Source organism: Bicyclus anynana, chromosome Z (assembly GCF_947172395.1).
Source record: "Bicyclus anynana chromosome Z, ilBicAnyn1.1, whole genome shotgun sequence".
In the NCBI taxonomy this organism is placed as follows: Eukaryota; Metazoa; Arthropoda; class Insecta; order Lepidoptera; family Nymphalidae; genus Bicyclus; species Bicyclus anynana.
In genome coordinates, this window is record NC_069110.1 from 280,213 (window position 1) to 295,964 (window position 15,752).

Here is a 15,752-nt window from a genome sequence, read left to right on the forward strand (position 1 = left end):
CAGATATAGTACCTTTTGTGTTTTTAAAATTATTAATTTTATATACTTAGGTTTACGTCATTATTTATACTACTAAACTTAAATCCTTATCAAAATAAATTATTTAATAATCACAAGGATATTATGGAGATAAGATTTGCCCTTTATAGTATGTTAATTAATTAAATAATTTCGAAGATAATACAAAGTTTCTAAAAGACGCAGAAATTCCGCTACATGACGCCCCGCACTTTCAATTACGTAGTTCCCGTTCCCGTGTGAATATGGGGATCAAACATAGCCTATGACACTCGCAAATAACGTAGCTTTCTATTGGTAAAACAATTTTCCAGATCGGTCCAGTAGATCCAAAGATTACCTCCGACAACCACACAAACTTTACCTCATTATAATTTTAGCATAGAAGTCTCTATTTCCCTTTGTCATCGCACCACGCTCATATGGCTGGACCGATTTTGCTAAGAGTAGGGGTAAGATAGGGAAGGTATAGGGTAGGGTAGGGTAGGGTAGGGGTAGGGTAGTTTAAGGGTTGTGTAAGGGTAGGGTGCAAAATATAATGTGAAATAGGGGTTGAAAATTGACATCGATTTTTACGCGGACGAAGTCGCGGGCGTCCGCTAGTAATATTATACATTACAGCACAGATTAAAAACGTAGATCCGCCGAGAACTGTGCCATCGATGTAAGTATTGTAGTCCCTGTTCGGGACTTTAAAGTGAGCTCTTTCCGAAGCTTGTTTCCGAGACTAAGAGTAGGTATGTCAACGTTATTGGTTTCAAAAAAATACTTTGACTTCTAATGAATTTTATTTAATTTAATTAGAAATTTATTTTGAGCTGCTTGTGAAAAGTTAAATCTGATTTAATGACTCCTAAACTCTAGGTTATAGTGACTAAGAGCAGGTTAGAAGCTCAGCAGCCGGATGAAATTTGGCGCAGAGATAGATTATAATCTTGAATAGCCTACAGACAAATTTTAATATAAATAAACGAAGAATAATTGTAAAAATATTCTATCGTAAGTAGGCCATAACGATTTTCTGCTGCTATAAATAGAACACTTGGTAACCTTTAAGGTACCGTAGACGCCTGTCTGAATATCGGAGTGAAATAAGGCCGACCTTCCACCGCAGCAGGCGCGGTGGATGCCTCGTATAGGTGGGAGCCTTGTATACTCCTGACCGACTGACCGACGCGCAGACACAAGTCTGTTCCCTCATCCTCACAGTCCGATTGGACAACGCATCGACACGACTGGCGAATGTCAGGTTCAGCATCGAAAGCTTCAGGTACTATTCGAGGGGGTTTTAAGATTATGAAGGAATCAGTTCTGTCGTCGTTCTTCATTTAGAACTTGTGTGGTGTTACACCTCGTGTCACGTGCCCCGGAGGCCACGTTAAGCCTTCGTTTCTGTTATTATCTGATAGTTACAGAATCAAACATAACCACCCTAAGAGCGTCATCCGCATTTATGCACTATGATGGGTCTAAGGTTCAAATTCGGTCTCATAATAAGGAGAGAGGTCCGGCCGGTAGCCCTGTAGTTAGACGTTAATGTAGGCTGATATTTTTGACGGCCTCCGTGGCGCACGGTGGATTGGCCGATTGGGATTTCTTAATTGGTACAGGTCTGGCTGGTGGGAGGCAAACACGTATATTTTTAGAGGGGTAGATATTTATCCTCCTTACAAGTTAACCCGCTTCCATCTTAGATTGCACCATTACTTAACATCAGCAGAGATTGTAGTGAAGGACTAACTTGTATAATACATATAATAATAAAAAACGATAAAATATAATGATAAAGAATTTAGTGCCGACATTCCGATTAGTATCTAATTCACAAGTTACTGTTACTTTCTTACTTTGAAATGACGAAGACGGCGTAATTTCTAGAGTCAGTGGTTCTTTATATTAATCTCTCTCAGGTGACAGGTCTGGTGGGCGAGCAACTTAAACCATTTATATTGCACGGCTGCAATTTGTGCGATGCCGTCCGTTGTGCACATTTGACCCACTAACGCCAATAACAATTAATGAATGATATCCGACGGCAGGGATGTACTGTCTGCACACATGCACATCTCACCTAGATCTCGTCATTTGTCACTTAAGCGTCAACTCGAGGTACCTACGGGTAATGTGCACATCATGGGTGCCGGCAGGGTGCAATAAAACACATATCTATGTAAGTTTTAATTAATTGTTTAACATATTTATGCCATGTCTTTATAGGATTCCGTAGTAAACAAGGAAGCCCTCGTAGTTTCTTCATGAGATAACTTAGTATGAACAGGTAAATATAAAGTAAAATATTCTAGATACCTATGAATGTATAATGAACTAGCGGACTCGGTCAAGTTTCGCTTTGACTTACTTTGACTTCCCTACCCCTACCTTACACATACCCTACCCTTACCCCTACCCCTACCCTAGCCTGCCTCTACCCTACCATTAAAATATTCTTAAAAAATAGTTAGCTAAATCGGTCCAGCCGTACTCGTAACTTGCGCTTAAAACCATTTCATACGTTATATTTTTATATAGATGAAAGTGGTATATAGCAGCAAAACATTATTTTAATCCTGGGCCTCCATACCTCCAGCCAACGAGGCGGTTCATCGTTCACTCTGAACTGGACATGCAACATACGGGACTCTGTTCACAAACAACGAGCTTGTTGTACTTCGCGTACTCGTACTCGTGGCGATAAAACAAATAATAACTAACATGTTTACCGAAAGATAATCGTTCACCGAAAAAATGGTCACAACGAACACTCTTGTGGTAACGGGGAGGTCGCACTTTACTCTACACGACGTAGGGCTACTGCGCTGTCCGTATTAAATACTTCATTTTACATTGTCTTACACTTTTACGTTGTCGTGTACTAAATTAACTTTTAAATCTAATTTCTTTTTTATACTTTATTTAATGGAGATCTAGAACAAAGAGTAAATTAACATAATTATATAAAGTATCAATCATTAATATGTAGACTTTAGAATCAAATTTATGTCAAAATATTAACTATAAACTACAAACAGTGTTAACATGAGAACCAGATATTTTAATACATTTTCATTATTATTTGTTGTGAAACAAATGTATAATGCATTGATGCATTAATGCATTGATGAAAATTTAAAAAAACTAATAATTGAATAATATTCAATGTTAATGACACGAGTATCTAAATAGCGAACGCCCGAAACTCCGTTCATGTGATACTTATTCTGATTTTCATAAATCACGCGAAAACCATCATATTTACCTACGTGTCAAGCCAGGCATAACCTATCTCCATTCTAAATTTTATCAGCTTAAAGCAGTCGCTGCGTCAATGAATACCTAACAACAAAGCTCACAAACACTCGCTTTATAATATTAATGTGATAGTACAAATTGTTTATAAACCGACAGCCCTGGCTGATAACGATAGGCCGCTACAGCGGACATTCACTCGTATCAAAGGATGCAGCGTATCGAAGCGAGCTGCCGAGCCGTCACTCGCGGGCCGTGCTTCACCAGTCGGCAGTCACACACCGTCGGAGACACCATGAGTGGAAGCGGCGCCTTGCTCGTGCTCACAGCGGCTGTCTGCGTATGCGGTGAGTTCACCTTCTTCTCCAGCTCCTCTCCCAACCTCATAGGGACAATACTACAAGTATTACCAACGCTTCAACAGCCATTCGTTGCATTTGTATCCAGAGAAAGCAATGAGATTGTTATTTTCTATTTCATTGATCGAAATGGTAATAAATTAAAGTTTAAAAGAAAACATTTCCAAAAAATATACGCCCTCTAGGAGTATGGTTCACCCAGCAGACAGACGGGTCGACAGAATACAAAATAAAGTAGAAAAACTTTAATTTTCAATTTATTTTGCTTTTTATAAGGTGATTAAAGCAAAAATCCGAATTGTTAATAGATTTAGATATAAATGACTACAGAAATAAATGGTTCAATAAAGCAAAGTCAATACTAAATTATACCCTGAGCAAAAGCTGCCATATATTAATTCATTTTCGGATTGAATTATAATATTTTCTGTATACGAGTACACTTTGATTGAATATTTCAATTTCAAAGCAGTGTTTGTTATCTTTGCCTCGCACGAACTAACACGATGATGCTTTAATCACTATCGCATGTTGTTCCACATAGTTGTAACTATAATATGGAGCCTCAAGAGCTCCGTGGTAAAGAGGCCAAACGAAACACCGAGAGGTCATCGGTTCCAAATCCGCTCGCTCCTAACTTCTCTCGTTCCGACTAGTTGGAGATGAACATATTTTGTCACTTTATAAATAAAACAGTAAAGGTTTGTGTATAATTGGTCGTTCTCAACCGTTTAATCATTATTTTTGTTTCATTGCAGTTTGAAAAAACGATAAAAAATATATAGCACACTTTTTATAAAAAATATTAGTCGTATCTTTTAAATATAACCAATATATTGGTAGTACTACTGCTTACCTTCCTACGACTCTGGTCCAAGGGGCGAGTCCGGCCCGGGAAGTCATGAAGCTCAAAATAAAGTTTCCTGCACTCGTCTGCGTAGTGCAAATGTTATAGTATTAACTAGCCGACGCCCGCGACTTCGTCCGCGTGAAACTCGATGTAAATTTTCAACTACCCCTATCCTACCCCTACCCCTACCCTACTCCTACCTACCCCTACCCTACTTTTCTGGTTGGTTTTTTACACCTTGTGTCCGAAAAACCTAAATATCTTACGGAACCCTAGTTTTTACAAAATAAAATTTAGCCTATGTTACTTGTGGATAATGTAGCTTTCGAATGGTGAAAGAATTTTTAAAATCGATCAAGTAGTTTTTGAGCCTATTCATTACAAACAAACAAACAATCATACAAACAAAGTTTTCTTCTTTATAATATTAGTATAGATAATAATAATAATACTGTGGGCAATTTGTTTCATGATTATTGAATTAATGTTATAATTAAGCGAATTTTTAATTGTATGCCTGCTTGCGAATTTTTGCAGTGCTATCATTACTGATTATTCAATTACGGTTATATATTGTTAGAAATTGGTATCACCAAAATAAACACTCACTAAATTATGTATCCTCCGAGTATATATAATCTATGCTTAAGTCTATTGTCAATCTTCATTCTTTCTGCTTCTTCCGGTGTCCGCCATTGTAACTTGTAACTTGTAACCAGTGTGTGAGTAATAAAGATCCGTAATAAAATTCAGTAAAGCCGTTTCTTTTTAATAGGTTATGGGCACAGTAAGCCCGAAATTAATATTAAAGTAAAACGTATAAAGTAATTGAATACAAATTAACAGTGATGGCTAGTTCGAGTTCCAGTTCATTCCTGACTAGCGTGCCCAAGCTGAAGGGACGCGAGAATTATCACGAATGGGCGTTTGCAGCGGAGAATCTTCTTGTTCTGGAGAGCATGGATAAGTGCATTAAAGAAGAGAGTCCAGAATTAGTAGCCGCAGAAGATGCAAAAGCGAAAGCTAAGTTAATTTTAACAATAGATCCATCTTTATATGTCCATATTAAGGACGCTTCCAGCACAAGGCACCTATGGATGAAGCTGAAAACCATGTTTGACGATTCAGGATTTTCAAGAAGAATAACATTATTACGGAATTTAATTTCTATACGCCTGGATGACTCTGATTCAATGACAAATTACATTACAAAAATAATGGAAACAGCTCAGAAATTGTCCGGAACCGGTTTTACTGTTAACGAGGAGTGGATAGGATGTTTGATGTTGGCAGGGCTACCTGAAAAATACTTTCCCATGATAATGGCGATAGAACATTCTGGAATCACCATTAGTGCCGATGTCATTAAAACCAAGTTAATCGACATAGACAATGAAAGTAGCGTGGCCGGAAGTGCATTCTATAATAAAAATATAGGACAACATGGCCGACAACTTAATAAAAAATTTGTCAGACAAGGCAATGAAATGTCAAACCGTCATGGCGCCGGAGATGCCGGATTATCTATGAAATCCGATAAAAGTAATATCATTTGCTTTCGGTGTAAATCGCCTGGACATTATAAATCACAGTGCAGGAAACAACCAATAAAGAAAACGAACGCGTTTTCCGCAGTGTTTTTAAATGGAAACTACAGTAAATATGATTATTATTTAGACAGCGGTGCGAGTACGCATATGACCACGGATGTAAACATCGTGCAGAATGAGTGTTTTACACCTAGCACAAAAGAGATAATTACAGCAAATCAAAGTATTATGCCAGTGTTGTGTTCGGGTGACGTTGCAATAGTTACTTTGACTCCACAATGTAAATATGAAGTGATTTTAAAAGACGTTTTATGTGTACCTAACCTCACTACGAACTTAATATCAGTAAGTCAACTTATCAAAAATGGCAACAGAGTGGAATTCAAAGAAAAGTGCTGCTATATTTACAACAAACTCAACAATTTGGTGGCCATAGCAAATGAGATAGATGGTGTATACAAGTTAGCCATAGAACATAAACAATGTTTGTTTACATCAACTCCAGCAGTCAGTAGTCAAGTTTGGCATAGGAGACTGGGTCACTTGAATATAAACGATCTGAACAAAATGAAAGACGGAGCAGTGACAGGTATGTCATATACAGACAAGTCAGATATAAATATGAATACATGTGCAGTGTGTTGTAAAGGAAAACAATCTCGCTTACCATTTGGCCATACAGGAACAAGGAGCAGTGCATCTTTAAATATCATTCATGCAGATGTGTGTGGGCCGATGGAGACCATCTCGATTGGTGGAGCAAGGTATTTCCTAATTTTTGTTGATGATTATACACGTATGGTTCATATTTATTTCCTTAAGGCGAAAAGTGAGTCATTTAAATACTTTAAAGAATATAAGGCGATGGTAGAAAACCAACAAAACCAAAAAATTAAAATTTTTAGAACGGATAATGGCTTAGAGTTTTGTAGCAATGAATTTGAGAACTATTTGAAGCAGGCCGGCATTCTTCATCAGAAGACTAATGCATATACTCCTGAACAAAATGGTTTAAGTGAACGTATTAACAGAACCATTGTTGAGAGGGCTCGCTGTTTATTATTTGATGCAGATCTAGATAAAAAGTTTTGGGCAGAGGCAGCCAATACTGCCGTCTATCTTAGAAACAGGTCAGTTGCATCAGGCTTAAATAATAAAACGCCATATGAGCTATGGACAAATACAAAACCAGATTTAAGTCATGTAAGAATATTTGGCAGCCAGGTGATGGTTCACGTGCCAAAAGAGAAGCGGCTAAAGTGGGATACCAAGTCCAAAAAGCAAATTTTAGTTGGATTTGCTGATAATATCAAAGGTTACCGGGTGTATGATCCTAGTAAAAGATGTATTACTACGAGTCGAGATGTAATTATTCATGAGAATATAGAAAATCAGCAGGACTCATATGTACTAGTTTCAGTTGGGGATATTATCCAAACAGAGGAGTCGAGCAGTGATGTTAAGAGTATAGACATAGAAATTAAGAAGGAATCTACGTTGAATCCAGATCTTAATATTTCTTCGGAGTCAGAATATCTTAACGCTATGACTGATTTGGATACCACCTTAGAGCAATCTCAGAAGCTTGATGAGCAAGCAGAAGATAAAGGCCCTGAAGTTGAAAAGCGTACAAGAAAAATACCAGAGCGCTACGGTTATACAAACCTAGCTACCACATCACCTCCAGTTATGAGTTGTGATCCCATTAGTGTTCAGGAGGCTTTAAAAGGACCTGACAGAGACTATTGGATTGATGCAATGAAGGAGGAGTTACAGGCATTTGAGGAAAATGATGCATGGGTCCCCGTGGACTCATTACCCAGTGATAAAACCTTAGTGAAGTGTAAATGGGTGTTTAAAAGAAAAGTTGATAGTGATAACAGTGTGCGTTACAGGGCACGTTTAGTGGCTAAAGGCTTCACACAGAGGCCAGGTATCGATTATGATGAAACTTTTTCACCAGTGGTAAGACACTCTACCCTGAAATTGTTATTTGCTTTATCTGTACAATTAAGTTTAGAAATCACTCATTTAGATGTGAAAACAGCTTTCTTAAATGGTTATCTCAAAGAGGATATCTATATGGTTCAACCAAACATAAATTGTGATATTGATAAAAAGGTAAATATTGTAAAATTAAATAAAGCAATTTATGGGTTAAAGCAGTCCTCTAGAGCCTGGTATGAGAGAGTAGAGCAATGTTTATGTGAATTGGGGTTTAAAAAGAGTAATTTAGAGCCATGTGTTTTCACAAAAATGAATGATAAATGTAAAATTATTATTGCATTGTATGTGGATGATTTTTTTGTTTATTCTAATAACAAACAAGAGACTGATAATTTAATTTCTGTATTGTGTTCTAACTTTAAGATTAAAAATTTAGGACAGGTTCAGCAATGCTTAGGCATGAGAGTTAAAATTGATAAAAATTCTAATTCTATTACCTTAGACCAAGAGCTATATGTTGAGCAGTTGTTAGAGAGATTTAACATGATTAACTGTAAAGAAGCTAGTACTCCAATGGAATGTAAGTTAAATATCAATAAATCAGAAAGTTTTGATAGTAATATTCCATTTCAACAGTTAATAGGTAGTCTCATGTACTTGTCAGTCCTTACAAGACCTGACATAACTTATTGTATAAGTTTTCTCAGTCAATTTAATAAGTGTTATACTAGTGTTCATTGGAATTATGCAAAGAGAGTACTAAGATATTTAAAGAATACTAAAAATTATTGTTTAAAATATGTTAAGGAAAAAGCTGATCTTGTAGGATTTGTTGATGCTGATTGGGCTAGTAATATCATAGACCGCAAATCCTATACTGGCTATTGTTTTGTGATGTCAGGCTCGGCTATTTCCTGGGAGTGTAAGAAACAAAAGACTGTTGCTTTATCAAGTATGGAGGCTGAATATATGTCTATAGCAGAGGCATGCAAAGAGGCTATGTATTTAAGATCCTTGTTGTATGAATTAACTGGAAATTCAAGTTCTGTAATTTTATATAATGATAGCCAGAGTGCGCAGAAGTTGGTGGCAAATAATCATTCATATCATAGAAAAAGTAAACATATTGATATTAAATATCATTTCATTAAGAATGCAGTTTGTGAAAAAATTATAAAATTGGAATATTTGCCAACAACAGCCATGCCTGCTGATTTTCTTACAAAGGCTTTAAGTATAGATAAACACTATAAATGTATGGGGGGTTTAGGACTATGTCAGATTTGAATTTGTTTAATTATGAGTTTAGTTTATTTGCTGAAGTTGGGGTGTTAGAAATTGGTATCACCAAAATAAACACTCACTAAATTATGTATCCTCCGAGTATATATAATCTATGCTTAAGTCTATTGTCAATCTTCATTCTTTCTGCTTCTTCCGGTGTCCGCCATTGTAACTTGTAACTTGTAACCAGTGTGTGAGTAATAAAGATCCGTAATAAAATTCAGTAAAGCCGTTTCTTTTTAATATATATATATATTTGGTAAGTAAGAACAAAAATAGGAGAAAAGAAATAACAATTTAGAAGCCTATTTTAGTCGAAGTTGAATTACGTTTATTTATTAAAAGTTAATTTTCAACCGACAAATCACATCTTAGAGAAAAGCTTCAAACAAACTCCATTAGACAATATTTTTGCTATAACCATGTCAAAATAGGTATTGAAATAAAAACCAACGCCACATTTCGTCGTAAATTTATAACTGAAGAACTTCAACAGTAACGAGAAGAGCATGACGGCATGTTGACTCGACCGCTGTTGTTCTGATAGTCGTTTCAGCCAAAAACAAAAACGAAAAGCTTCGACTAATTTCGCTTGGTTGTTGTATGAAGGGTCGGGTACTGAAGGCTTTTATACTAAAGCTTTAAAACAGCGCATAATTATTGAAGATGTTCCTCACTCTAGAGCTCTAGTCACCGGATATTTGTGCACTCAAAAGCCGTACCGGGAGAACTGGATTTTTGTCTTATTTTTTAACAGTGTTTTGTAATTTTGTATATAATATAATATATTTAAATACAGGTACTCCAGGGACGACCACTGACCACTGACCATAGATCAATGTTCTGTGGATGACACCGTCCAGCGGAACTACGGTTACATCATACTACCGTTAATTATTATCTTGTTTTATTGTATAATATTGTTTACAATGTGACTTATCGAATGCTACAGTAATTATATTCATTCATCATCATCATCATATCAGCCAACGGACGTCCACGGCCGGACAAGGGCCGGACAAGGGCGATTTGAAGGGAGTTCCAAACACCACGATACTAATTCATATTATTTATTACATAAAAAATAATAATCTAATTTTATAACTAGCAATTTTTTACGATTTCTAATCAATCCAAAAAATAAATAAGAGCACTATTTGTATAGAGCTACACTAAATGTAGGTTTGTGAGCCCGCGCAGACAAAACATACTCGTAGGTTGGTGTATTCATAATGTATGTACAAGATATGAAGACATTTGCGAAGTAAGGAATATGGCATCGGTCGATATCGATATACCTACCTACTCGTAAAAGTGTAAAGCCGGATTTATATTTGTCTGACATGGCGTGTCGTGACGCATCAGAACAGAATCGGTATCATACATTTTGTACGGCAACGTACGTTTACACTTATGTGTTGTGACATTTCGTGATGGCTTCTGATGTGCGCACACAAAATGTATGAAACTGATTCTGTTCTGATGCGTCATAACATGACACGTCAGACGAATGTAAATCCGGCTTTATGCATTCAAAGTGAATTGTCAGCGAGTTAATGGCCAACTACTAACCTGTCTAGTTCAGGTGTCGGCAACCTCGCGAGCCGCATGCAAAAAACACAACTTTACCTCTTTCGATGTAAAATTGCGTCTCTAGCATGCGGCATTACATGTTAAATAATTTATTAAGAAAACTTTTTAAAATCGTGCAATGGATAGTTATATGAGTGAGTAGGCACATCTACATAATTTACTATCGAAACTTACAAAAGGCGTAAGCCGAATGCATTATGGTATGGTATGGTACTGGTTACTCATGAAATAAATTACCTGTAACTTCATTTAGTGGTAGGAAGAAAACATCGTCATATTATTATTTTTCTTAATATAAATTTATCTAAAAAGTTCGGTGATTTTCATTTTCTGATAGCGAAAAGCTTAGCAAGAATAGCCCAACTTGATTTTTTGGTTTTGCGTGTACCGCAGGATTTGTGGATCTGGATAAAAAGTAGCCTAGGTACATGTTGCTCAATAATTTCGTTTATCTCGCAGAAAAAGATTCCAGAAATCGCTCCAACCAATCCACATTTCTGGACAAACGGACAACAAAGTTCGCACTGGTATCCTGAAGCGCAACGTTTAGCTATAAGACATGGTTGTACACCCTCATGCCATTCTGCCCCTAGCACGTGTTCACCATATTCTTCCTTCAAATATGTAATTCACATTCATTATGTGACGAATATTATCTAGGATCAAAGTACTTACCAAGAGGAATCATACCCAAACTCGATCCGTCGACGTAGTCCAGATCAGCTCCATGTCATCATAATATTGTAATTCGTAACATACCAAACGGAAACCATGTCAAATTTATTTGCAGGATTTGATTATACGCAGGCCAGTAAAATAGTACCTAACATCGGAGATTTCAATCACTTTGAAAAAAATCCTCCTCGAACTACCACATGTCCATTGTCTCTTCAGCTTTGCGACTGATAAATTGGGTTATGTCAGTAACTTTGATTACTCTGCGAATTACATAATGTCTGATTAGATCACGCAGATATACTGCGAGCATAGCCCGCTAGGTCCGCTGAGCCGTCCTATGTGACTCGTTGAACATATATGCACGCTTTTCTGTTCCAGTCATTGTCCAGGCATGTGAACCTAACCAAACGCAGCATGGGTGCAAGATCTACGGGAACGCGTGCTCTTGCGGCTACGGGTGCAAGACCGACTTTATCTACAAGAGTAGGAGAATCTGCCTTAATGCGCTGAGAGGTATTTTTTTATAGTAGATAATAATAATTGACGAACCGAGCAAACGGCCCACCTGATGACCTAAAATGCGGCCCTTTTTGTCTATCAACCTGAGTCGTAAATGTGATGATTAATATATACGCCTTAAGCACCTACACAAACGACCCATCTCCGGAACAAAACAGTGGTGCTTGGTGGCAGAAGTAAGGAGGGTTATAGGTCCTTCCGCGGACGAACTTTGTCGCAAAGAGCTCTTCTGGTGTTGGGTCCCAAGGTTAGAGAATGGTGAATTCACCAATTAAGTGAACAGATATTATATGAGTGGCACGGAGCCGCTGGTCAAAGGCTGCTCAAGGATGTTAAGTCTAGGAGCCCAGCCTATGTCCAGCAGCAGACGCCCGACAGATGTCGTAACGATTGTTTCACAGAACGCAGTGCCAACGTCTGCTCCAGAACGCCGTGCCTGAGAGGCATATGTAGCCAGACTACACAGGACCCAGGCTTCACCTGCAAATGCGAAGGCTCAGGGTATTACGGCCAGCGATGTGAGAAAGGTGACTCATAAATACTCATTTCTTTTACTCTCTATCAAGTTGAACCTTTTCTATCAACTCAGCTGACGAAAGACAGTGTATAGTGAAAGCATCAATTGCTATAGATACCTACGTTTAAAGGGCCAGACGCAAATCCAAGAGATCCAAGGTCCGATTTGATGACTAGATAATTCCGAGCCCTGGATAAAAATTACTCTGAGGGATTAAAAAATAAGACAATAAAATACCTAGCGGAATTCGTTTGGCACCCTCGTCAGTAGTCTGCCCTCGTAGTTTTAGTTTTATGTTATGATATAGAATTTAGCTTTGAGTAGATAACTAGCAAAACTAACTATCTTTAATGAAAGCGTCGCGTCGGTGGCGCGTTATATAGTAATATTACGCGTTATAATATATACACAATAGTTATTAAAATATGCATAGGGCATTCACATACTTCGTGGTAAAAGAATTTTAAAAATCGGTTTATTAGAGTCAGAGATTACCTCTACATACAAAAAACTCAAACATTATCTCTTTAATATTACTAGGTGAATTCCGAAGGGCGTAAATATTTAATGGAAATAACAGAACAGTGTTGTACTAGAATGGACTTAGTTACCTAAAAAGAAATAATTTATAGACCAACCGTTTGTACACAGCTGTTTTGTTTTGTTTCAATATGCATTTAGCCATAGCCAGTCATCAAGACGTAATAATTTGTTTTAAATAATTTGCACTATTCGGACGAAAGTATCGTCCATCGCTGGCACGTGGCAGCAGTCAGTCGTGGTCAAGTCATGTCATGCTTCAGTACGGCAAAGGCTTTACTAAAACTTTTGATAGAGTGCATCGAGAAAATCGAAATAATCACATAGAACACTCTTGTTCAACCTCCACTTCATTTGTGCACCTTTACATATTCATTTTATTGAATGAAATGCATTTTCGTCCTCATCATTCATCATTATCAACCCATATTTGGCTCACTCCTGAGTCCACCACGCTGCCACAATGCGGATTGGCTGACTTCACACACGCAGAGAATTTAGAAAATTCTCTGGTATGCGTGATATTTAATTTCTTAAAGTGCACACAACTGAAAAGTTGGAAATGCATCCCCGGAACGGATTCGAACCCACACCTCCGGAATCAGAGGCAGATGTCGTACCCACTGGGCAATCACGGCTTGTTTGCCGTTTATGCATTCGACTTTGTCTAAAATGCAGCAAATCAATAAAAAATAAAACGAGAGCTACATGTTGTGATTACTACGATGTTCCCGCTAAACTCCATCCATTTCCATAGTCCATACAGAGCTGAGTACCTATAGCAGCGGTAACACAAGGTGGACAGAGATCACAATAAACTGTAAACTGTCGCTGCCGCACCAATGCTGACCACCGCATTAAGATACTCGGTCGAAGGTATTTACTACGTGGTGATAGATCACCAGCAAGCAGTTATCACTGCACCGCCGATGGACTGCGGTATATTACGATTTCAATACGAATGAGCGAGACGTCCATACATTATAAGAGTTGTATTGAATGGAGGCGTATCCGTAGGCTGTGTAACGATTTTCCCGATTGCATATTTCATGAAGCACAAGTTGAAAATAGTTACCATAGCGCCATCTATTGCAGTTTCAATAAAGTAGAATAGTTCATTAAATTTTTCATAGATGGTGTTATTTTAACTAACGAATTTACCACCAAATTTAAAAATATTATTCATTTATACTTTTACTTCATACTGACACCAGCTGGCCTATTCACTATTTTGGTCTTTATCATTAACCTATTGAAATAAACATCAAATCAATTCACAAAATGTCACTTACCTACTGCGTGATATCCAGTGAGGACCGGATGACATTTTTTACATAGAATCTCAAATTCGTTCACCCGAGGTGGGAACGAACCTCGGATCTCTCCGTTGAGAACAAGAATACTACCAACTACGCCAGAGACGTCATCTAAAATGAAAATTTTTTTTTCAAAATTCTTAGACTAATTAGTTAAGGACCTGCCTCGCTTAATAAGTTACCTTTCTGTCAAAGCATATGATCAAATATCTAATATGTTATGAAAACTGTCTCTATAGAATCGATATTTCATAGTTGTACGTGGTGGTTGTAGGTACAACACCCAGTCGTGTTCGTCAGTTAAAGAGTTACGTAAAAATACTTTTATGTAGTTTGTGTGAGTGATGTAAAAATGGGCTCTAACTTTTAGTAATATAGCCAAATCTAAGCTCGTATTCCTCAGAAAATGATAGATAATTTTGGAATTTGTAATAGTCCTTAAGTAAATAGTCTGAGTTATATCTTCTTGAGTTCCTGTAAACCACCATTATTTGTGTACCTACTAGCCATATATTTTGAATAGAGATTAAGCTGATTAAGCTAAATTAAGTAATGCTCTGTTTTGTTACAGCTTGCCCCACGGCAGCGGTGTACGGACTCGAATTTCCTCACGAATGTATCGTCATTTGAAGTCAATAAATTAAGCAATTATTCGTTAGATTATATACCTGAATCACTGTTATTATGAATACAACAATGAGTACCATAAAATGTTCCTTTTTATACTTATTTAGGCGTTTGTCATTAAAACTATAATGTAAAAAGATGGTTGATTTTACTAAGGCTAGATTCACATAGTACGTTTACGCCTGCACGGTTTTTACAGTAGTTATACGTCTTAGAGAATAAATTGTGGCTCAAACGTTGGACATAGAAGCGTTCACAGGACGTATTGAATAAACCGTTTAAACGAATACCTACCGCAACATAATGTTTTTTTTTTTTTCGTGGGGTTTGGGCGAGCGCAGAAGCATCGCCTGATGAGACCCGAAGGCTAAAATAAAGATAGAGAACGGAACGACTCTCTAAGGACGTCTTCTATGAGACTCGGACCTCGGCTTACGAGGGCCATTCGGGAGGGTGTAACCGTGACCTGAGTGAATCAGTCCGAACGCCACCGAGATCGTGAGTTAGAAAACCCACGTCCGGGTGACGTTAGATATCGGGGACCTCGTCTTCGCCGGCGAAGACGCTGTGTTGCCCGGGAAGCATTGTCGCTCGTCCTGTCATCGTCTGGATCGTAAAGGACGTTTTTGGGACGCCTCTGCTTGAAGTTAGCGTTAAGGTTGGGAGTGTAGTTGCAGGCCTCAACAACTAGTTGGTTGGGATGGACGG

At 37.6% G+C, this 15,752-nt stretch overlaps 1 protein-coding gene across 1 annotated transcript; it reads left to right on the forward strand.

The window, feature by feature from the left end:
* The first annotated feature begins 3,451 nt into the window (after positions 1–3,451).
* LOC112053749 (cubilin) lies at positions 3,452–15,128 on the forward strand. The gene is made up of 4 exons (XM_024093286.2): positions 3,452–3,611; positions 11,904–12,038; positions 12,446–12,571; positions 14,989–15,128. Exons 1-4 carry the CDS (start codon positions 3,476–3,478, stop codon positions 15,045–15,047), a joined length of 456 nt encoding a protein of 151 aa, XP_023949054.2. The 5' UTR covers positions 3,452–3,475; the 3' UTR covers positions 15,048–15,128.
* The last annotated feature ends 624 nt before the right edge of the window (positions 15,129–15,752 follow it).

Bases quoted from the DNA above. Each gene is read 5' to 3' on its own strand.
- LOC112053749 (XM_024093286.2), top strand. From the start codon at position 3,476: ATGCAGCGTATCGAAGCGAGCTGCCGAGCCGTCACTCGCGGGCCGTGC. The intron at 12,039-12,445 runs GTATTTTTTTAT...ATTGTTTCACAG, and splicing joins CTGCCTTAATGCGCTGAGAG to AACGCAGTGCCAACGTCTGC. The intron at 12,572-14,988 runs GTGACTCATAAA...GTTTTGTTACAG, and splicing joins CGGCCAGCGATGTGAGAAAG to CTTGCCCCACGGCAGCGGTG.